The sequence below is a fragment of the Aquarana catesbeiana genome, linkage group LG02 (assembly GCF_042186555.1).
Source record: "Aquarana catesbeiana isolate 2022-GZ linkage group LG02, ASM4218655v1, whole genome shotgun sequence".
Taxonomy (NCBI): Eukaryota; Metazoa; Chordata; class Amphibia; order Anura; family Ranidae; genus Aquarana; species Aquarana catesbeiana.
Genome location: NC_133325.1, coordinates 144,429,048 through 144,454,171, shown reverse-complemented (window position 1 = coordinate 144,454,171; position 25,124 = coordinate 144,429,048). Strand labels below are relative to the sequence as shown.

At 43.8% G+C, this 25,124-nt stretch overlaps 1 protein-coding gene across 1 annotated transcript in view; it reads left to right on the top strand.

Annotated features, from left to right (window-relative positions):
* Positions 1-25,124, top strand: part of AAAS (aladin WD repeat nucleoporin) — a 48,927-nt gene that overhangs the window by 2,344 nt on the left and 21,459 nt on the right. Inside the window, exons 2-5 of the mRNA XM_073613587.1 lie at positions 12,065-12,197; positions 14,620-14,747; positions 23,035-23,090; positions 23,355-23,446. Coding sequence (XP_073469688.1) covers positions 12,075-12,197; positions 14,620-14,747; positions 23,035-23,090; positions 23,355-23,446 — 399 coding nt within the window. The 5' untranslated portion in view covers positions 12,065-12,074. The remainder of the gene's footprint in view (positions 1-12,064; positions 12,198-14,619; positions 14,748-23,034; positions 23,091-23,354; positions 23,447-25,124) is intronic.

Sequence of the window (25,124 nt, the reverse complement as noted above, 5' to 3'; positions counted from 1 at the left end):
TAAATAAATTTATGGTACGTCGTTTTAACAGCGCTGGGCTGTGGAGGGGGTGGGTGCGGCTGGCTCAGGCTTTCAGCAGCTCACTGAGAGGCTGAGCCGAGTGCCGATCCAGGCATGTGGGTGGATCCCGACTCCACTGTCACAATCTTGTCTGAGCCTGGACCGGCTCTGTGACATTAGCCGACAGCCCACTCTCTAACTAACTAAATGTGTGAATAAAAAAAAAAAAAAAAATAGTTAAAGCCTTATTAAACCAAAAAGCAAATCTTTTATTATAGTGGTTTACCAATTCTTAGATATGATGGCTGCATTCATTTTCTTTTCTTTCCTTTCCTTCTTTTCTTTTCATTTTCTGGTGATCCGGACAGCAAGTTCTGCTGTTTTTCACAGTACAAACCCTCCACCAGAATGTATCAGTTTACATGGATTCAGCTGTCAACGGGGTTCCCCGCTGACAGCTGAATGTAAAAAAAAAAAAAAAAAAATGCCGACAATGAACAATTGAAAAAAAAAAAAAATCTATACCATTCCCTTCTGGTCTGCACGACAAAATGTAAAAAGAAAATGGCATCAGGTCACCCCCCCCAAAATCCATACCAGGCCCTTATCCAAGATGACTCATCGGTTGTTAAGTACGCGGCAGCTGCCCGCTCCTTAACAACCAGATATTTGCTGCCGGTTGTAAATTACAGCAGACTTTCACTACTAAAATACTGCATGACTTCATAAAATAACGAATGCAGTATTTTAGTAGAGTTATTTATTGAACGGCAACACATTTTTTTGAAAAGCTTCTGCGGTACCTTACTGCATACTCGGATGCAGTAAGATACTGCTTTTTGAATGGAGCCCACTGTCTCTTGTGTCATAAAAACGCTACCTGTCAGTGTTTTTTTTTTTTTTTTGCGGTATTTAAATTTAAAACCAAATATTTCATATATTGCAGTTTACCAATCATTAGATGTGGTGGCTGTGTTTGTTTTCTTATCTTAGGCTTTCTTACCTCTATTTTCACCTGGTGACCTGGGCAGTAACACTCCTACTATATTAGAGTGCCTCCACTCTGGATGAATGAGTACGGGGGCACATTTGGACAGCAGCATTGTCAGTCTGGGTTGAGGGGAGTGTTAGATGTACTAGCAGATTAATATTCGTTAACACATTGAAGCCAAACTCCAACAACAGTTTTGTTTTTTCTTTTGGGATTAAAGTTTTACATAAAAGCTGATAACCCCTTTGTGCCGGCGCCTCCCAGCCCTTTAAGGGATTTCAGATGCTGGGAGGCAGGGTGGGGTTTATGATCATGTGACTGCCATCATTGGCTGTCACATGATCAGAAAGTGCCCCTTTATATCAGGTGTCCCCATCACGGTGCCACCTTACATTAGGTATGCCCATCGCATCAGATGTGACCATGAGAGTGCTCCTTTACATTAGGTGTCCCCATCTGAATGACCCCCCCCCCCCCCAACCTATGTTCATGTAACTGCCATCATTGGTTGTCACAGCGGTCACATGATCAAAAAGTGCCCCTTTACATCATGTGTCCCCATCAGAGTGCCCCTTTACATCAGGTGCCCCTTATTTCTTTATCGTACATCATGGGACACAGAGCCTAAGTTAATAACTTTATGGGTATATAGGCACCTTCAGGTGATGGACACTGGTATACCCAATCCAGGAAGTTCACTCCCTATATAACCTCTCCTTCCAGGAGCACATCAGTTTTTTCTCCAGTGTCTAAGGTGTTGGTCATGAGTGAAGATGCGCTCTGAGGAGCTCCAGGAGGGATCCATGCTTGATTTAAATAGCCTCCATAGACCACTGAGGCTGAGGTTTTGCCTGTAACGCCTCTCTGTAGGGCTGGACCCAGGGCTTTAGTCATGCTACATTACCTAAAAGCTTTCCTAATGGGGTGCTTTTTACAGGTCCAAGGAAGTGGAACCCTGATAAAAAGGGACCCGGTCCTTGAAGGTTTGCTAAACGCAGCCCGCCGTGATGGCTGAAGGTTGGATTGACTGTTAATTCAGCAAATCCTGCGGCGGGGATAAGGTAAGGGAAGAAACGTAGAAACTAAAAAGTCCACCTATGCGTTCTTTAAGGGAAAAAAATGTTGTTATGCCTTAAATCTCCACTAGAGGGAGTGTATGCACATACCTTAATTTGTTGTCTTCACTTCAGCTCAGTGTCAGTCTGTGTGTGGCTGCAGCAGCTTGTGCAGGGGGATTCCTCTCAAAGGTAAGAGATCTGCCGAATTCTTTTCTCCCCCTGAAGGGATCAGAAGGGTTAGGGAGACAGCTGTGGTTGTTACCCCCCTTGTAATACCCCCGCCCCCCTTCCGCTGTGGGTGCGGAGGTCCCGTTTTTTTCTGCATTTAAAGTTGTGTCCTCTGCCTGCTGTGTAATACACTCTGCCCCTCCCCCTCGTGTTGAGTATGCGGACCCGAAAGCCGCCCGCGCTTCAGCGCGTGAATACTTTTCAAAAGAACAGGAGAGGGCGGGTTTACGAAAGGGGCGGGGCCTAGGCGCGGAGCCGTGCAACGTCCATGAGGACACACGGAGGCTTAAAGGATCAGCTGGAGGCAGTCTCTCCTCGGCAACAAGGAGGAAGCAAGCAACCTACACTGGGACACAGGAGTGGTGGGGCACGTAAGGGTGGCAAGTAGCATTCCGGATACAGGACGGACATTTTTCCCAGCACTAGGCTGAACTTAATAGCGGCTTTACTGTCATGACTATGTTCAGCGATTAAGTGCAATTTAATAGTGCCTCTACTTTTGTGCTTAGGACTATGCGTACCAAAAAAGACAGCACAAAGACCAAAAAGGTACCAAAGGTTTCACTCCCAGGCGCTAGGAACTCCAGTCGTGTCTCCACGCTGTCACCCTCGCCTGAAATACCAATTATGGCAAGCCAGGGTGAGCCATCGGAACAATTTGATGGTCATCTGCTTCTCACATATCAGCCCCTGTATACGTGACTAAGGATGTCTTTTCCTCCACCCTGCAGGGCCTGGAAGGAAGATTAACAGTTTTAATCGCATCCTCCATTCAAATAGATAGGAAGCGTGCTAGACCCCCCCCCCCCCCCACTTCAGACCCTTTGCAAGGGGAATGGTGGGCACAGGATGAGGTGTTACCCTCAGGCGATCAGGAGGAAAGACAAACCGATGATTCCTCTGCGGAGGAAACAACGGTAGATGAACCTTTTTCAGCCTCGCAACCTCAGAAATTGCTGATACACTCTTTTACGGAGGTGGTTCTTTCTACTTTCATGCTACCCCTAACGGAGTCTGCTGAAAGCTCAGTTTCTTCCTTGGGTTCCTTAAAACCTTCACAGCCTTTGCATGCGTTTCCTGTGCATGCATTACTAGAACAGCTTATTTATGCTGAATGGGATCATCCGGATAAGCATTTTCTCCCTCCAAAGAGATTTTCAGTTCTCTATCCCATAGAGGAGAAATTCACCAAAAAATGGAAGGTACCAGCAGTTGGCGCTGCGATTTCCAGTGTGAATAAAAGTCTAACTTGTCCAGTAGACAATGATCAAATGCTTAAGGATCCAACAGATAAAAGGTTGGAATTCCTTTCCTTAGCAGGTGCCGTTACTCAGCCTGCAGTCGCTGCAATAAGCGTCTGTCAACTCCTAAAGGACCAATTTAGACAGGCCCTTAAAGAGGTTCCTGCACAACAAGCCCTTGGAATTGGCCGAACTACCAAAAGCATTATGCTTTGCCATAGATGCCATTAAAGATTCTATCCACCAGGTGTCCTGCCTTACGCTTATGCTAGTGCATATGTGTAGAATTCTGTGGTTAAAAAACTGGTCAGCTGAAGCACCGTGTAAAAAGCTCCTGACTGGGTTCCCTCTTCATGTGAATCGGCAATTTGTGAATGATTTGGACAAATACATCCAAACAATTTCTAGTGGGAAAAGTACTCTTTTGCCAGTCAAAAGAAAGTATTAAACACCCTTCAATTAAACGGGCTCTTTCTCCTGCGCCAGGGGCTTCTGCCTCTAGGCAGTGGCGACGGCCTCCGCCGTCAGACTCTAGAGGAAAACCTCTGGGTCAGGCCCAGGCTCAAAAGAAGTCTTGGGACCGGAAACCTGCAAAGCAGAATCCTATAATCTCATCATGAAGAGGCACCCCCTCGCCAGTGTGGGGGGGAAGACATCTGCAGTTTTCAGAAGTCTGGCAAGAGGAAATTCAGGACAGATGGGTCATCTCCACGGTAACTCTGGGGTACAAGCTGGAATTTCAGGATTTTCCACCATCTTGTTTCCTGAGGTCAAACGTTCCCAAAGATTCAGAGAAAAAGCAGTCTCTGTTTCGGGCACTAGACCGATTAATGGCTCAGGGGGTGATCCCCACAGAAGAGCGAGGTTTGGGGTTTTATTCAAACCTCTTCACAGTACCAAAACCAAATGGATATGTCAGACCCATTCTAGATCTAAAGAATCTAAATCAGTTCCTGAAGATCCGCTCCTTTCTCATGGAGACGACCAGGTCAGTAGTTTCTATCCTACTAGGAGAAGAACTTCTGGCGTCTATCCACATCAGGGATGCATATCTGCATGTTCCTATATTTCCCGCTCACCAAAGGTTTCTGCGGTTCGAAGTAGAAGAGCTGCATTTCCAGTTTGTAGCCTTGCCCTTCGGGCTAGCTACAGCACCTTGGGTGTTTACAAAAGTCCTGGCCCCACCTCTAGCCAGGTTAAGGGCACAGGGCATAACAGTCTTGGCGTGCTTAGACGATCTATTGCTAATAGACCAGTCGGTGGCTCGTTTAGAGCAAAACGTGTGCATTACAACCAGTTACCTGGCAAGTTTGGGTTGGATTCTCAACCTAAAGAAATCTTCCTTAAAACCGATAAAGGCTGGAGTACTTGGGTCTGATCATAGACATAGCCCAGAAAAAGGTGCTCTTGCCTCAGGCAAAGATCAACTCCATAAGAGAGCTGGTGCAGATGGTCAGGTCAAAAGGCAATCCCTCCATTCGCTTTTGCATTGGTTGCTAGGAAACATGGTGGCTTCATTCGAAGCAGTTCCCTATGCCCAATTCCATTCAAGGCTGTTGCAAAACAGTATCCTATCTACTCGGAACAAAACAATTCAAGCTTTAGACTTGCCAATGCGGCTGTCCCCAAAGGTGTCCCAAAGCCTCAGTTGGTTACTAACCCAGAATCTGCTGAAAGGAAAATCCTTCAGACCTGTTACCTGGAAAGTGGTAACGACAGATGCCAGCCTTTCATGCTGGGGAGCAGTACTAGAAAAGACAACTGTACAGGGACTGTTAAGAGCTGAAAGAACCCTGCCCATCAGTATCCTAGAGGTTCGGGCAGTGCGTCTGGCTCTAAACTAGGTAAAACAATAGCTGCGCTAAAAAATGATCTTAAGTGTGATTGTCACATTAGTAGTGATAATGATAAGTGCACAAAAATATATGATAGTAAAAGAAAAAAGAGTGGCAAGAAAGTCCAAACAATATGCCATATGCTGAATTCAAAGTACAAAAGTGCAATCTTCCGTCACCAGTGGTATTTGAAACACCAAACTAAATGTGCGCTTATCAGAGGCAAGCAAGAAAGAGCTTGTGGCTGAAACCCAGCCAGGGCCTTTCTAGGAGGTATCAGGTAACAAGCTCCCAGGGGACACTGATCCAGGAACGGCATACAATCACTAGGTGGAAGTAGCCCTCCGGTGCCATGACATCTCATAAACAAAGCTTCCCTCAAGACACAAAATGGCGCCCGTGCCACCTCCTTGTTTCCATCTGGCTCTAAAGGCCTGGACTTCCAGGTTACAGGATTGTCCTGTCAGGATCCAATCTGACAATGCCACAGCTGTGGCCTATATCAATCACCAAGGGGGCACCAAGAGTCTCTCAGTGCAGAGAGAGGTGAACCATATTCTAACTTGGGCAGAAAGGAATGTTCCGTGCCGGCAGTCTTCATTCCAGGAGTAGAGAATTGGCAGGCGGACTACTTGAGTCGCCAGCAGTTATTCCATGGGGAATGGTCTCTTCACCCCGACATATTTTGGACTATTTGCCAAAGATGGGTGACTCCGGACGTAGATCTTCTAGCGTCCAGATTCAACATGAAGTTAGTCAACTTTGTGTCCAGAACAAGGGATCCACTTGCATGCACAACAGATGCGTTGGTGACCCCGTGGGATCAGTTCTCACTGATCTATGCATTTCCCCCTATTCAGTTGCTGCCTTGACTTCTTTGTAGGATCAGGCTGGAAAGAAAGCCGGTAATTCTGGTAGCACCAGCATGGCCCAGAAGGTCATGGAATGCAGAAATCGTAAAGATGGCAGTGGAGGGTCCATGGTCCCTCCCACTATGGCCAGACCCACTCTCACAGGGGCCGATATTCCATACTACCTTACGGTCTCTAAATTTAACGGCTTGGCTATTGAAACCCACATTCTGAAGAAACATGGGCTTTCCGGGTCAGTTATCGCTAGCCTGATTAATGCAAGGAAGCCAGCTTCCAGAACCATATATTAGAGTCTGGAGGGCTTATGTTTCCTGGTGTGAATTCAAGGGTTGGCACCCTCGGAGGTGTATCACAGGCAGAATTCTTGCCTTTCTACAATTGGGGGTAGAGATGAAATTGGCCTTGAGTACTATTAAAGGCCAAGTCTCAGCCTTATCGGTCTTATTTCAAAGACCGCTTGCTACACATTCTTTGGTCTAGGGTTTTATGCAAGGGGTGATGCGGCTTAATCCGCCAGTCAAACCTCCTTTGAACCCTTGGGACTTGAACTTAGTTTTGTCAGTGTTACAAAAACAGCCATTTGAACCGATACAGCATATTCCCTTAGTCCTTCTGACAAGGAAGCTGGTGTTCTTGGTTGCTATATCCTCAGCATGGAGGGTTTCGGAATTGGCTGCTCTTTCGTGTAAAGAGCCATACTTGATTATTCATAAGGACAGAGTGGTGTTACACCCTCGTCCAGACTTTTTGCCAAAAGTGGTCTCAGGTTTTCACCTAAACCAAGATATTGTCCTGCCATCGTTTTTTTCCAAAACAGTGTTCCAGGGAAGAGAAGTCACTACATTGTCTTGATGTGGTGACAGCAGTGAAAATCTATTTAAAGACAACTGCTAAGATTAGAAAGACTGATGTCTTATTTATTCTGCCAGAGGGTCCTAAGAAAGGACAGACAGTGTCGAAATCCACTGTCGCTAAGTGAATTTGGCTAGTTATAATTCAGACTTATAATTTAAGGGGTAAGATTCCCCCTTTTCAAGTCAAAGCGCACTCTACCAGGGCGGTTAGTGCTTCTTGGGCAGTGCATCACCAGGCCTCCATGGCTCAGATCTGTAAGGCCGCAACTTGGTCTTCAGTGCATACATTCACCAAGTTTCATCAAGTGGATGTAGGAGGTATGAGGATATTGCCTTTGGGCGCATTGTGCTTCAGGCAGCAGTATAGGTCCTCAAGTCTGGGGGTACCCTGCGGGTTGTGTCTCCCTCCCCTCAATAGCATTGCTATGGGTCATCCCATTAAGTTATTAACTTGGGCTCTGTGTCCCATGATGTACGATAAAGAAAATAGGATTTTTATAACGGCTTACCTGTAAAATCCTTTTCTTGGAGTACATCATGGGACACAGGTCCCTCCCCTCTTTTTGGGGTTTAAGTATATTGCTTTGCTACAAAAACTGATTTGCTCCTGGAAGAAGGAGAGGTTATATAGGGAGTGAACTTCCTGGACTGGGTATACCAGTGTCCATCACCTGAAGGTGCCTATATACCCATTAAGTTATTAACTTAGGCATTATGTGCTCCAAGAAAAGGATTTTACGGGTAAGCTATTATAATAATCCTATTTTTATGTTGAGGGGCACTCTGGACATATTTTATGTTAAGGGACATGCTGATGGTCTCATTTTGTTGTGCCCATTGGCGTGCCCCCTAACATAAAATGTGCCCATCGGCGTGCCCCTTATTTTATGTTAAGGGGCATGTTGATGGGCACATTTTGTTATGCCCATCAGTGTGCCCCTTACGAGAAAGTGTGCCCATCAGCATGACCCTGTAAATATCCTATCCCACATACCTTGAGGGCAGGCAGGAAGCAGGAGCTGGAAGAGGTAGCAAGCAGCAGGGGGCGGGAGCTGCGCCGGAAGCCTTGCTGAAGGGGGTGGGGTGCATATATGACATCACATCATACCTTGTGGCAGGCAAGGAGTGAGAGTCGGGAGCCACGAGATAATAGGCAACAGGGGTGGGTGCGCACGTGACATCACGCCTTACCTCGCGAACCAGCAGGGAGTGAGAGCCTGGAGCCACAAGACAGTAAGCAGCAGGAGGCGTGGCGCACACGCGATATCATTGGTTACTGGGATACCAGAGGTCCTAGCAATCAATGACTGTTGAGCGGCGGAGGTTTGACACTTTACACTGGCGGCCTGACGGTGCAGACAGGAGCGTCGCTCGGTCTGTGGGCCACCATTTAATGAAGGCTGACTTAGTGGAAGTAACCCAGATGAAACTTGCTCTTTTTGGCCTGTACTGGTCAGAGATTGTAAGGCCTTGTTCACACAGACCTTAGCATGTACTGCAAGATTATCTCCAAAAAATTTGCAACATTTTTGGCAAACTTTGTCCAACTTTGTAAAAGTGTCAAAAAAGACAAGTGTTTTTCTTCTTTTTTTTTTTTTTACATTTTTGAATAAAGTAAGGGAGGGTTATAACCCCATCATTTTTTTTTTTTTTCTTTTGCTTACTGTACAGGGTCACATACTGTTTTTTTTTGGCTGCACTTAGACTTTAAACACCAATCAAAACAAAAGGTGCTTTCTGTTATTTTAAATGGCAAGTTCACCTTTACACTCATTTCACCACAGTGTTCCTAATGTATTAAAATGATGTGCTCTGTTCCCCAAACAAAATCTATTCTGCTGATTGCACCATTGTGTCCCCAATCCATCAGGCAGATGGCAGGATGCACCCAGTGCTGGATACACAACCCTGGAAATCCACAAATAGGCACTCGTGAAATCCCTCACCTCCCACACATACAAAGCCACTCTCCTGCATTCATTGAGCTGCAACAGAGTGCTGATTGCACGGGTTTGTATGTGGGGAGCAAGACCACGCCATGAGTCGTGGATTTCTGGGGCTTCGTATCTGGCACTGGGTATGTCCTATCTGCAGGACAAACTGGGTAGGACATGTGTCGGCAGCTGAAGAGGTGGGCATTTGTTTAGGAAAGGAGCACAGCATTTTAACATATTGGGGACACTGTGGTACATGGGGACCTTTTGAAGAAATGTGTGTGAAGAAGTTTCAAACTGCTGACGCTTACTGAAACCTGATAGAAGCTTGTTTAAAATGACAGCCATTTAGATATGTGTTTTAATATCCTCAAACTGGAGCTTAATAGCACTTTAAAAGCTTCAAAAATGCTGTTTGAAGCATCCTGAAAGTTTATTTTTAAATACTAAAGCCCATGTGAGCAAGACCTTATCCATTTTTATGTAATCCTGATAGCATGATGTTTATGTATTTGTTTTCTGCACTGAGTTCAAGCAGGAGATGCAATGGCCTTATAGCTTTTGCACTCATAGGGAGAAAACGCATATAATGAAAAAAAAAAAATTATATATACACACACACTCAGATTTGTTTTAAACACTCCTGTCCTACTAACACTTAAGGCCTCATGCAGACATTTGGGCAGTGAATTCCTGCAGAAAGAAACAGTAGATTCTTGCGGTTGGAATTACAGGTGGTTTTGGACAACTGCAGCCGGGAGGCCTGTACAAACCAATGACTGTCACTGTGGCAGAGTGTATGTACAAATAGTTTTCAATAGTTATGTATGTGTTGCGACAACATAGATCTTCTGTTTGTAAAGACCATTGAAGTACCCAATCTGATCAATGAAAAATATACTGGTTGTGTATGCACCAGAATAAATATTTTTTGCTGGGCACATTGTATAATTTTATAGCCATTTCAAGAATCGTGGAATGAAAAATAACGCCGGCATCACTAAATTTGTTGACTTTTAAGTTACGTACAAATAATAAGAAAATCGTATGAAAAATACAGATTTCGGAGCGATCGTACGATAATCTGATTGATAGTACAGAGATTTCGAGAGCCGAACAGGACAGTTCATCCGATTATTTTTTTTGATCGGACATGCATGAAATTTTTTTTCGTTTAATCAGTACAGTTGTCGTTCTAAAATGCAATACAAATACACTACAACACGTGACATCACTTCAAATTTTTATTCTATCATGTGAGAATTTTCGTGACTTTAGTAAACGCTTCAGGTTGGAGCTGAGATTAGCATGTAAAAAAAAACGGACGACCATTCGTTCGATAATCTCATCATGTGTACCAGGCATTAGTATAGCGACACCCTTTGAGGTAGTATTATGAACAACAGGCTTTAGTACTTCAGAATTGTTCCTAGACATTCTAAAAGATAGCAACAAACAAGATGTGCTTTAACTGCAGACTTTCAGCTTTAATTTGAGGGTATTTACATCCAAATCAGGTGAACGGTGTAGGAATTACAACAGTTTGTATATGTGCCTCCCACTTTTTAAGGGACCAAAAGTAGTGGACAGATTAACAATCATTCATCAAACTTTCACTTTTTAATACTTGGTTGCAAATCCTTTGCAGTCAATTACAGCCTGAAGTGTGGAATGCATAGACATCACCAGACGCTGGGTTTAATCCCTGGTGATACTCTGCTAGGCCTCTACTGCAACTCTCTTCAGTTCCTGCTTGTTCTTGGGGCATTTTCCCTTCAGTTTTGTCTTCAGCAAGCGAAATGCGTGCTCAATCGGATTCAGGTCAGGTGATTGACTTGGCCATTGCTTAACATTCCACTTCTTTCCCTTAAACTCTTTGGTTGCTCTCGCAGCATGATTTGGGTCATTGTGCATCTGCACTGTGAAGAGCCGTCCAATGAGTTCTGAAGCATTTTGCTGAATATGAGCACATAATATTGCCTGTAACACTTCAGAATTCATCCTGCTGCTTTTGTCAGCAGTCACATCATCAATAAATACAAGAGAACCAGTTCTATTGGCAGCCATACTTACCCACGCCATGACACTACCACCACCATGCTTCACTGATGAGGTGGCAAACTTTGGATCATGAGCAGTTCCTTTCCTTCTCCATACTCTTCTCTTCCCATCACTCTGGTACAAGTTGATCTTGGTCTCATCTGTCCATAGGATGTTGTTCCAGAACTGTGAAGGCTTTTTTAGATGTTGTTTGGCAAACTCTAATCTGGCCTTCCTGTTTTTGAAACTCACCAATGGTTTACATCTTGTGGTGAACCCTCTGTATTCACTCTGGTGAAGTCTTCTCTTGATTGTTGACTTTGACACGCATTCACCTACCTCCTGGAAAGTGTTCTTGATCTGGCCAACTGTTGTGAAGGGTGTTTTCTTCACCAGGGAAAGAATTCTTCGGTCATCCATAACAGTTGTTTTCCGTGGTCTTCTGGGTCTTTTGGTGTTGCTGAGCTCACTGATGCGTTCTTTCTTTTTAAAGATGTTCCAAACAGTTGATTTGGCCACACCTAATGTTTTTGCTATCTCTCTGATGGGTTTGTTTTGTTTTTTCAGCCTAATGATGGCTTGCTTCACTGTTAGTGACAGCTCTTTGGATCTCCTATTGAGAGTTGACAGCAACAGATTCCAAATGCAAATAGCACACTTGAAATGAACTCTGGACCTTTTATTTGCTCCTTGTAAATGGGATAATGAGGGAATAACACACCTGGCCATGGAACAGCTGAGCAGCCAATTGTCCCATTACTTTTGGTCCCTTAAAAAGTGGTAGGTACATATACAAACTGTTGTAATTCCTATACCGTTCACCTGATTTTTGATGTAAATACCCTCAAATTAAAGCTGAAAGTCTGCAGTTAAAGCACATCTTGTTCGTTTCATTTCGAATTCATTGTGGTGGTGTATAGAGCCAAAAAGATTAGAATTGTGTCGATGTCCAAATATTTATGGGCCTGACTGTATGTCTTTAATTTTGTATATCTTTCTTGTCATTTGCAGATCCAGCAAAATGTGTTCTTTGAATTTGTTCCCTCTACCTCTTCCTCGTGGAGATATGATGCTGTATGAACACAACAATAAAATGATGCCATGGCATACAAGTAGCAGCCCACCCTCTTCCTTTAATACTTCAGTAAGTGACTGCAGCAATAGAAGTAATATATTGAAAATTATTTAAACTGGACACTTCCAATGTACTGTGTGGTTACTCTTTCTGTAAAATCTTGAAATGAAGGAAGCAGGCGAGGGCAGCAAAGTGAAAGTTGAGATGTAGGAAAAAGTGGGTTTGGTTTTGGGGATCCTGTGGGGTACAGTTGCTCATGGTGTTTATACAGCCTCTGATGCAGCTGGTCAGTGCCGGCGAAATCAGTCTGGCCTTTCCACAGCTGAGCCACTTATGGATGCTATAGACTGATAAGTACTACAAACATGCACTATTGGTTTGTCCCACATATGCCACGTGGATTTGGAACTAATATTATGGCTGTGTTATGTGTGATTGGACTGTATGGACTTTCATATGGTCCTATTAGTGCCCTGTCGTTTTGTTTGTTCCTGGAATGAGCGATAAATTCACTAGAGCAGGTGTGTTGGACTTGCATATATCGTCCTTTCTTATGACTCACCTTGCAGCACTACAACCATTGTCACTGTGAAGTATTTTTTGTCAGCATCATCGATGAGGGTTGAAGTCTTTGCAAGCAAACATAGTATATGGCTACATATCCATTTATTTTATTTTTTTTGAAGTAGAAGAATCGGTAACAAACTTACCAATTTAACAGATATTACTTCAAGCCGTTGTACCGGGGTGATGCAGCTGCAGGCATCACCCCGGTACCGTTCTTTAGAGCGGTTAATTGGCTTTCTTGTAATCGGCCGTTATTACAAGTAGCGGGAGACACCCCCGCCCCCCCGAGCGACCAGCCAGCTGGCCAGAGACCTGAACAAAGCCGATTGCTTTGTTCGAGTCTCGGATCTAGTAACCCGGAAGCAATGTCATGACATTGCTTCCAGGTTACTCTCATTCTAAAGGCATCAATTTAAAAAAAAAATAGAAAGTTTTCAAAAACGCAGATCTTGGCGTTTTGAATACTTTTAAGTGCAGTGGAGGGGTTTGGGTGTCTTATAGACCCCAGATCCCTCCATTAAGAGTACCTGTCACTGCCTATTACTGTCACAAGGGATGTTTACATTCCTTGTGACAGCAATAAAAGTGATAAAAAAAAAAGTAAAGAGACAGTGTAAAAATAAAAACTTTAAATCTACAGAATATCGGCACCTGATATCGGCCTTAAAGGCAGCCGACAAATCGGTATCGGCCCTGAAATAACTATATTGGTCGACCCTCTAGGCTACACCCCACCACCTGATATATATCACACCAGTGAACAGTTGGTCCAGTTGGCTTCTTAGGCCTACACACCAGTATTTCATTTACAGCCCTCAGTGGTGGAATTCCACACTATATCAGACTTATACAGCCATTTCATCTGTATGACTCATCCTGCTTTCCAATGGGACTAACTTCTGTTTCTAGATCTATTGCTAGAATACATGCGCGTATATATGGGACACTGCTTACACTACCACTAGCATACTTTTGTTTTAGTAGATTATGGATTACTTCTGTTTATAATCTGCATAATCCTTGGCCAAGGATCTTTAAGCTACAATCTTTTAATGTTTTTCAATAAAACTTGGTTTTTAGGATTCTAAATCAGATGTGTTCTTGTGTAGAATGCCTCTGTAATAAGGGGGTAGTAGTCAAAGTCTGGCTGCTTTCATTCTAAGGTGTGAACCTAATGGTGTTAATTCCCGCCAGCATAAATCATATTAGAGTGGTAATTGTTTATTGCAGGTAGTTCCATCATTACCGACAACAGATTACTTTAATATCTATATGCAGCTGTTGGTCTGTAACATTACAACACCATTGATTATATAGGTTGGAGTTCACTAAAAAGTCGCATAGCGACTTCCGAACTGTCTACAGTACAACTTGCATGATTTTTAAAAGTGAACTATAGACAGAAAATACAAATCAGGCAACTCTAATATACGTCATTAAATGTATTTTTTTTTTTTTTTTTTTTAAATGTAAGTACCTGAATGAACTGATATAAGTCTTTTGCGGTGCCTGTATAGCAAAGTTGGAGTGTAAGAGGAAGAAGCAGAACAAGGATCCAGTCTAAGTGCTGACATGAAACATGCTAATAGGAAGAGAAAGCAGAGTAACAAGACTAGCCTCATCAGTGTGCGGCTTCTCCATTTGCTGTCTAGGCATAGGCTGGAGGTGGGTCCATGAAAACCTGGGCTTAGAGTGGAAATGGGTTGACTGATGTGATCAGACTGAGGGCTGAATGCTGCAGAAAAGTACTGTAGGGACAATCTCTAGAATAAATCTAGTTATGTTATTTTTGTTAATGGGCTTTTCAATTTATTTTGTTTTTTACTGGAGTTCAGGTTTAATCTTCTGAATTTCGTATTTTATTTATGGTTTTTATGCTAATTATTTTGCCACAAACACAACCACTGTGTTCTTGTCTTTGTAGCTGGTAAATGTTCCAGAAATTACAATTCCTCTAGATTCAGTGAAGGTTCCAGGTAGAATGGAAATGAACAGCAAAGCGGCATTTATTCATCATAAGGAGAGCGTGTGGAAGAGATGCTTGAATTCATGGTATGTGAGCTTGCCGAACTTTGATTATTATCTTTAAGGCGAGATTCACACTATTGTTTGCTGTGGTGCACATTTGCGCAGGGAAAAGGTCTTTGTCTTTGTCCCTTTTGTAAAACCACAGCTGCATGGAAACCACATGGTGCTTTGGTTCAGCGCGTTTCTGCGTAAACATGCTGATTTTCTCTGTCTGCTAAACACCAGCGTGCCTACGGTTGCGGAAACGTGTGTGATTTACACGCATTCCCGCACCTGCAATAATGTGAAACTAGGCTAAGGTCATGTCTCTATGTTGGCTATTGTGGGCTATGTTACACCTGGGATTACTTTTAGGAAACTTAAATATCAACTCCGAGCAGCTTAAAAATGGGGTTAATTGCTCATTTAAGTCTAGGGCAGGGTATTAAAATAAAATTCACGGAGTTCTGATCTGTAAAATTTTCTTCCAACCGAGGTCTGAACCGTCTTTTTGTGCGATGACTCCGATCATTCACATCACAGCTCCCTTCCTTCATATCACAGCCCCCCACGGCTCTGCCCCCTATTCACATTGCAGCTCCTTTCATCTCTGCTACCCCCATTTACATTGCAGCCCTCCTCAGCTCTGCCTCCCCACACACATTACAGCCCTCCGCAGCTCTGCTCCTCCCATTCACAGCTTTGCCCGTCATTCACACTACAGACCCCCACAGCCCTGTCCCCCCCCCTTTTTTTTTTCAAGCGTCCCAGCAGGCGATTGGTTGCTGAACTACATCCTAACAACCAATTGCCTGCTGGGACACTTGAAAAGTTAACTCAGGCAGTTCCCACTCTCCATCCAAAGATACTTTGTTTCCCACTCTGTCTAGAATTACCCGCGGCTGCCTCCCACTCTCCACTCTGCTGTGCTAATGAAAGTGGCGGCTGAGGTGAAGAACCGGCCCCTAAGTGGAACTATGGCGGTCCTGATGAGACAGTAACTTGGTCCGCACCTGGCCTACGGTTCGCCTTTTAGTGATGCCTGGTCTAGGAGGAACAAAAAATTGAAATTTTTTACCCCATCCTTTGATCCTCCCTGCAACCTCTTGTCCCTGCGCTCTAGGTTTCCGACATCAATAAGACCAAAGTAGGGTCCAAAGCCCTGCAATTGGACATGTTGATTCCAAGGGACAGTCCACTGCTGGAGCTCCATCTGACAAGAGTGGAGGATCAGGTGCATAAAACTGTTCATCCTCTGTACAAGACAAGCAGTTAACCCTTCCAGTGAGAGGGCGCAATGGATTGTGGGATACATGTTTTTAAGGAGAAAAACCTCCTTCATCAGTCTCTTTGACAGCTGCTTCCAGGATTGTTTTATTTGAAATATAAAGGAAATATGAGATCTATTAATGATGATAAAAATGTATGATAACTAAATGGATGAATGAAAAAGTCATAGGAAAAAACAATAGAGTCAAAAGGTTATTCACAACACCATTAATTAATGCACATGATAGAAATGCAAAAGAAAAAAATCATAATGAAAATAATAAAAATCGTACAAATTATTTAAAAATGTAGTATTGTGTGTTTGTAATAAAAGTTGGTAAGCGAAAAACAACAAATGAATACATTAATTTAACAGAGGATTCCATATGTGCAGGTAAAGGAAACAGTGTGGATCGTAAATAGACATTTATGATGTTTATAAAAAAAAAAAATTTTAAAAAGTGCTACAGTCATGGGCAAAAATATTGGCAGTCCTGCATTTGTCAGATAATGCACCCCTTCGCCCAAAAAATTGTTGCAATTACAAATGTTTAGGCATTCTCATGTTTGTTTTTTTTCTTTGTATTGGTATGACCCAAAAAAGTGGAGAAACAAGAAGCCAAATCTGACACATTCCACGCCAAACTCCAAAAATGGACTGGACAAAATTATTGGCACCTTCTCAAAATTATAAGAAATAATTGCATTCCAAGTTTGTGATGCCCCTGTAATTTGTAATTAAGCTCACCTGTATTAGTTAACAGGTGCTGATATATAGAAATCACACCAGCAACCTGTTAATATTGTAAAAAATTGACTCAACCTTTCTGTTGAGTGTCTGTGTGCCACATGGAGCATGGAGAAATGAAAGGGCAGCAAAGAATTGTCTGAGGATTTGCGAACATAAATTATTGAAAGCATGGACAATCTCATGGTTACAAGTCCCTCTCCAGAGATCTTAATGTTCCTGTGTCTACTGTGCACAACATTGTCAAGAAGTTTACAGCCCATGGCACTGTAGCTAATCTCTGTGGCCGAAAGAGAAAAAATGATCAAAGATTGCAACAAAGGATGTTCGAATGGTGAATAAAGAACCTCAATCAAAGACGTTCAAACTTCACGCTCGCTCCCTGCTCTCCACACGTATTAACAGACTTAAGCGATCATCGCAACTTATTGTCCAACAGGCCACAGAACACTTACAGGTGCTGGAGGAGGCGTTCCACCGGGACCCCTCGCCTAGTACTGCCAACAATCTCAAGACTCAGACACGGCAGGTCTCCCAATTGCATATTGAGAAGGCCAAGCAGCGCAACTTTTTCTGTAGGCAAAGGATATTTGAATATGGAGAAAGATCGGGCAAACTGCTTGCATATCTTGCTCACTTAGATTTGCGACCCCCGGTGGTGGTGTCGTTGACCGACCCCGGGGGAAACTACATCACTGATCCGCAACAAGTAGCGGAGGATTTCGCAAGATTTTATCGTGCACTTTACACCTCCCGGGTCACTCACACTCCCCAAGATACCGAAGACTACTTAGAGAGAATTAAATTCCCTAGGTTGACTGATGTACAACGTGAACTTTTAGAAGCTCCCATTACTAGGGAAGATATCTCTGAGGCTATCTCCTGTTTGGCTGCATCTAAGGCTCCAGGGTCAGACGGCTTACCACTTGAATTCTATGCCACCTACTCTGAAATTTTAACCCCTAAACTTCATGATTTATATAAATCTATATTTGATACGGGAATCCTACCCCTCTCTATGAGAGAAGCCCAAATTGTAGTAATCCCTAAGCCTGGTAAGGACCCCAAATACCCGGAATCATATAGACCCATCTCCTTACTACAGGTCGACATTAAAATACTCGCCAAGATTCTAGCCTCCCGCCTTAATCAAGTCATTCTTTCCCTGATTCACCCTGATCAGACAGGCTTCATGCCAGGGAAGAACACTGCTATGAATATCCGCCGGCTATTTATGAATCTCCAGGGCTCCCACGACGAAGTTGGCTCGAGGGTCGTGGTGGCTCTAGACGCCGCCAAGGCTTTCGACTCAGTGGAATGGAACTACCTATGGGAGTGCCTCTCGAGATTTGGACTTGGCCCCAATTTTATCCGCTGGGTTCAACTCCTGTATCAGTCCCCGAAGGCCAAGGTGCTCGTAAATGGCTGGCTCTCTGATCAATTCTCACTAGAGAGAGGGACCCGACAAGGCTGCCCCCTCTCCCCCATGCTGTATGCATTGGCTGTGGAACCGCTGGCCATCATGGTTCGTGCGGACACAAATATCAGAGGCCTCAAGATAGGGAATCTGGAAGAAAAGATTGGGATGTACGCAGACGATACGCTCCTCTATTTAGCCGACTCTGGTCCCTCCCTCATTGCAGCCCTCCACTCCATAGAGCAAATTGGCAGTCACTCGGGCCTAAGTATTAATTGGTCCAAATCCCAGATCCTCCCGATTGACCATTTCCCCCCTTCACTCACATCCCCCCCTCTGACGCTCTCAAGGGTTTCTGTAATTAAGTACCTCGGAGTGCAAGTTACTAGATCACTTACAGACTACACACTCTTGAATATTGAACCCCTGTACACTCTGATCAAGACTAAGACACAAAATTGGGCTCGACTACCCCTGGGTGTCATGGGACGCATCAGTCTAGTCAAAATGATACTTCTCCCAAAAATACTTTATCTGGTGTGGCACGCTCCCCTATATATACCACAAAAATTTTTCAAAACAATTGAGTCTATTCTTAATTCGTTTATATGGGGACACAGCAGACACAAATTATCTTGGAGAATACTTAAGAACCCAGTGACATTGGGAGGAGCTGCCCTTCCAGATTTTCAGGACTATTATCTTGCCTCCCAACTGTCCCATTTCTATCATTTTGACAAGAGCGAGCTACCAAGATACCAGCTACTACTCTGTGAACACCCTGATAACCCAGCTCACACCCCACTTCAGTCAGTCCTTAGGGCCCCATCGACAGGGCATACCCCCCAACACAAAGCGGGCATGTTGACACATCATCGGAGGGTGTGGCGGTTGGCACTTCAGAAACTTGGGACCCCACAGGTTCACTCCCACACCCCCCTATGGTTCAACACACGCCTGCCTGAGCTGTTGTCTATCCCAGACCCTACGGTTTGGATATGCAACGGGATCTTGTACATACACCAGATCATGACCACCACAGGACTTAAAACATTCCAAATGTTAAAAGACGAATTCTCACTTCCCAATCACCTCCTTTTCAGGTACTTACAACTCCGCCATGCTATACAAACTCAGTTTGCTGGTTCTAACCCATCCCTTACAGTCCCCTCCATAGTTGACACGATCACAGGTGCTGAGCCTGCCAAACTAATCTCCACTCTTTACTCCGCTATCCGTCTTCCAGACTCCACAGCCTTGGCCTATGGTGCTAAGACTAAATGGGAGGCGGACGTTGGATTGATTGAGGATGAGGACTGGGACGAGATCTTGGAAGACGCGAAAAAAGTCTCCCCTAAACTGTCAGACCGCCTAACACAATTGTATATTATACATAGGACATATTTGACCCCTCAGAGGTTAGCGCGTTTCAAACCCATGTATAATCCAGGTTGCCGTTTATGTGACCACACCCCAGGCTCTTTCTACCACCTTATATGGTCCTGCCCAACTATCCAAGCATACTGGATACAAGTGATTCGCTTCCTACACGACCAGATGGGCTCTCCGGCTACTCTAGACCCTAAGATGTGTCTACTCGGTTTGCTACCTGAATTAGACACTGACAAACCCCTCCGTACCTTTCTACATGAAACACTATTCTTGGCGAGAAAAGCGATAGCCCGCAATTGGATGCAGGCCCTACCCCCTACAATACAGTGCTGGAAAAAAGAAATTAACGACACTCTCCCATATAAGAAACTGATTTATATACATAGAGGATGCCCACATAAATACGAGCAGGTCTGGAACAGATGGTTAGAAGACGGTGAAACATGTACTTGAAACGTTGTTATGTTCATCTCTTATTTTCCCCTCTCCTCTCCCCCATTCTTTTTTCTTTTTTGTTTTTTTCTTCCCCCTTCTTCTCTATGGTGTACTGGCTTCATGTCCGGTGGATATTCCACTCTATATTACGTGGATAATTTAATGTGTTCATGTATGTACTACTGATTTTGCCATGTTGGCATATATTATTTTTATGTACCAAGCATATATTTTCTTAATAAAGTTGTTTTTTTCCAATTAAAAAAAAAAAAGAACCTCAATCAACTTCCAGACAAATTCTGACCTTCAGGCACAGGGTACAACTGTGTCAGCTTGCACTTTATGTCGCTATCTGAATGAAAAGGGACGCTATGGTAGGAGACCCAGGAGGACCCTACTGTTGACACAGAAACATAAAAAAGCCAGATTGGATTTTCCCAAAACTTACCTGAGGAAGCCATAATCCTATTGGGAGAATGTGCTGTGGACAGACGAAACTAAATTACAGCTTTTTGGTAAAGCCCATCATTCAACCAGGCACTGGATGTCTTGACCATGTGCAAGGCATTATAAAATCTGAAGACTACCAAAGAATTCTGGGGTGCAACGTAGGGCCCAGAGTCAGAAAGTTGGGTTTCCGTCAGAGGTCATGGGTCTTACAGCAGGACAATGACCCAAAGCACACATCGAAAAGCACCCAGAAATGGTTTAAGACAAAGCGCTGGAGAGTACTGAAGTGACCGGCATTGAGCCCGGATCCAAATTCCATAAAGCACCTGTGGAGATATCTCAGAACAGCAGTTGGGAAAAGGAACCCTTCCAATCTGAGAGACCTGGAGCAGTTGGTGAAAGAGTGGTCCAAAATTCCAGTAGAGAGGTGTAAAACTCATTGATGGTTACAGGAAGCGATTGATTTCAGTTATTTTTTTCCAAGGGGTGTGCTACTAAATATTAAGGGTGCCAATAATTTTGTCTAGTCCATTTTTGGAGTTTTGCGTGAAACCTGTCAGATTTGGCTTTTTGTTGACATTTTTGTGTCATACCAATCAGGGGCGGATCCGGGGGGGGCAACGGGGAAATTGCCCCCTCTGAGAAATGCGGCTGAGTGAGCCGGCGGGCAGCTCCGTAAGTGAGAGAGCCGCCGGGGCGGCTCCATAGGTGAAAGAGCCGCCGGGCGGCTCCATAGGTGAGAGAGCCGCCGGGCGGCTCCGCAGAGACAGGCAGTGGCGTTGTAAGGTGGGTGTGGGGGGGTGTGGTCCGCACCCGGGTCACACCCACCAGAGGGGTGACACCCGTAGGTAGCGGCACGCACCGCTAACACCGCCCACGGCTGACCTGATCTGCTTCTCAGGTCTTGCGCTGTGTGCCTCAGCGCAGCGGACTGAAGCTGCCTCCCCCTCCTCTCTGTTTACATCCACACAGGAGGAGGAGGAGCCCGAGGGACACGGCTGTGTGTATCGTCCGCGCTGTTCTGAGGTCTATATTAATGGGGGCTCTGCACTGAGGGGGATTCTATACCAATGGGGGGCTCTGCACTGAGGGGGATTCTATACCAATGGGGGGCTCTGCACTGAGGGGGATTCTATACTAATGGGGGCTCTGCACTGAGGGGGATTCTATACTAATGGGGGCTCTGCACTGAGGGGGATTCTATACTAATGGGGGCTCTGCACTGAGGGGGGATTCTATACTAATGGGGGGCTCTGCATTGAGGGGGGATTCTATACTAATGGGGATTACAACATCTCTCTACTGCCTGTCTCTGGGACACAAGAGACCACCTTAGACAATCCGCAACATGTGGCAGGCGACGTGGCAAGTGACAATCTGCATCTGGTGACAGGTGACATGGCAAGTGACGCACTCGGGGCTCCCACTGATTCTGCATTATGGTGAGTTAAACTATTTAATTTTTTATAACAATGTAATAATAGTAGTAATGCACTTCAATCATCCTGACACCATAACAACCATGGTGCCGTGATGATTGAAGCGCCAACACCAGCCATTTCCCCGATAGATGTACCCCAAAAAAATATATTTTCTGGCAGTGCCCCTCCGGAGACTAGACTCTGGATCTGCCCCTGATACCAATACAAACAAAAGAAATAAACAGAAAGCTTAAACATTTGTAACTGCAACAATTTTCTGGGCGAAGTGGTGCATTATCTGACAGAAATGCAGGGGTGCCAATATTCTTGGCCATGACTGTAAGTTGGAAGTACAATTTGAGATTTTTAAACGGGTGTAGCTATTGCAAATAGTCGGGCCCTATGTGTAGTAAATTGATGCATACACAGAATGCAACAAAAAAATGAGGAGCACATGAGGGTGGCAAAAGTAAGGAGTTAGGGAACCAAAAAAGAAGCAAGTACCTGGAAGGCTAGGCATGACCATAAAGTTGAGGACAGCTTCCCATACATAGAGGCTGTGTTTTATAGGAATGGACTGAAGAGGTAAGCCTGGTAAGAAGGTGCTATGTTAAAGGATAGTATGACATCTACCTCTTTTGCCACCCTTATGTACCTTCTCATTTAATGTCTCAAATTGTGCTTCCAACTTGGCACAGTTGTATTTTTTTTTTTTTTATATTAACATACATGTCTATATACAGTCCATACCGAGCTTCCTTTACTTGCACATATAAGGCGCAGCCCCACTGCAAGGCATATTCTTTGCATACGCTTTTATTCTTTTCCTCCCTGTTCTACTTACTATGGCCATTTTCACTAAGGGCAGCTGAATTCATCTTTACTGTCTTAAATTGTGTACCTGCCTCCTGCAACATGTGCCAGTGCACATCATCTGGGGGGGAAAGCACATGTGAGGCAGAATGTGGGGCAAGGGTTACATCACCAGTGCCTCAATAACCAGGATGTGGAAAAACAGTCATTGTAAGTGATCTTAGGGAAAGGTCAGCTTTAAGTGTGACAGCAACATGCTTTTACTTGGTCATTAATACATAAGTTGGGTGTAGTACAAGATCAATCTTCCATTTGTTAACAAGCAACCTGAAGAATGTTAGACACTTTATACTTGACATAAACTGTTCATGTTCTATTCCTTTCCAGGAAGCAAATGGGACTTGCTGGGATGCTTGAGGAGATATCTAACTCAGAAGGAGAAGGTAAGATCCATGCCACAAAACCGAAGTGCGAAATCCTTATTTGTACTCTTGTTCTGGGTCAGTGAGTCAAAATGCCAGACAACTAGACTGTAGAAGTGGAGGTCGTCAACGGAAGGTGTCATTATTCTCTTCTCTATACAGAATCTGCTGCATGTTTATGGAATAAAAAAAATATTATTTTTTTCCAGTGTGTAGGTTTTGCAGGTTAGTTGGCATCCACCATTATTTGTGTTGTATTTGCATTTTTTTTTTTCTTTTTTACAGTGCCACAATGTTTGTGTCGCGTGTCCTGCTGTTGCCTTGCTTTATGTCGTTGGTTCTCTTCTTTCCATGGGTCGCTATTCCCACACCTGTCGGTAAGTTACCCTGTTGTGGATATGCAGCTGCATAAGGCTGAGTCTCATAAATCATAAACATAATAATAGATCTGTTGCGCTTAGTAACCAGTCTAATTACTGAGAGTGAATTTACACAAAGTGCAGTGACAGGTGTTGTACTACATTGTAAAACACCTGTCACCAAAAGGACTCACAGAAGACAATTGTTTTCTGTATGTATGATTCACACTGCAACACAACTTAAAGCTGTGGTAAAGTGAAGCATGCTGCATTTTATTGCAGTGCACTGTACAGAACCGCATGGAACTGTACAGCAGCCCATTGCGCTGCTGTACAATGACATTAAGTGTATGTTTAAGTAAGTGTACACTTCAAACAAAGTTTGTACAAAAAAAGGGAGCTGTGTAATGCGCTGAATTACACACCACACTGCCCCCTACTGCAGTCGGAAACAGCTGCTGGAAAGGTAAAGTGCTCTGGCAGCTGTCTGTTCTAGTGTGAATTCGCTCTTGTTCTACTTATCTATTGAAGGCTAATGTAGAGAATATAATTCCTGATTATTTGTTGTTGGTAATTTTTAAACCATTATCTATTATTTAACTCCTTCCCGCTGACCATATGCATATATGCGGCCTCATGGAAGTGGGTCTTTTTCCATGGGGCCGCATATATGCGTATCTCTCTTTGTGCTGGAAGCACGCTGCACAGCGCTCTCGCCAACGATCGGGCCCAGGACTCCCGGTTTCAGGTCACTTAAATGCTGTGATAGCCACTGATTGGCTATCACAGTAAACTGAGCCCACTCCTGCATTTACTTCCTCTTCTGCATGGAGAGGAAGATGCGTTCTATCTTCCTCTCCTTGCAGGAGAAAAAGATGTAAATTTTAATAAAAAAAGCATGTAAATTTTTATAAAAAATTTATACTGTTGGGAAAAAAGAAAAAAAATAACCAGATCAAGGTTTGTCAGGGTTATTGTTAGGGTCTTTGGGGTAAAAGGTCACAGTCATCATATTTTGGGTAGAATGTAAAACAAAATATTTTAGTTAGTATATATGTCAGTGTGTTTTTTAGGCAGGATTAAAAAAAATGCACACCATTGTTTCTGGGCCTAACTACATGTTCAAGACAACAACCAACAAATGTGGTATCGCTGCAATCGTCAAAAGCAGGAGAATATATTTTGGGTTGTTTGGTGGTAAATTATGGCAATAGCAAGAAATATACAGCTAAATTTAAAAAAAATATATATTTTTTTTTTTTACTATTTTGGGCAAATTTTTTCCTTTTGATAATAAAAAAAAAAATCGGGAGACGTCCATTATGATTTTCCACCAAAAGAAAGCCCAATTTGGTATAATCCACCTAGATACGCATAGTAGTTGTGATTATGTACAGTTTCAGTACACATGTCAAAGTTGCAAAATTGCGCTTCGGCATTAACATGTGTTTTACTCTTAGGCGGGAAGGGGTTAAAGGTTTTTAATGTTTAAGATATAGGAAAAAAAGGCCATCTAAGTAACTAAAGTTTGGGATGGGGGGGTTGCTTATTTTTAAAAGCTGTCTTCATGCCAGCTATATTTTGACACAGAAAACTTGTAAGCACCAGATTTACCCAGGCAATAATTGCCTAGATTTACCCAGCAGCCTGAAAAGGTGTTGCATGCCTATTGGGTTTTCACAAACGGCATGCTAAA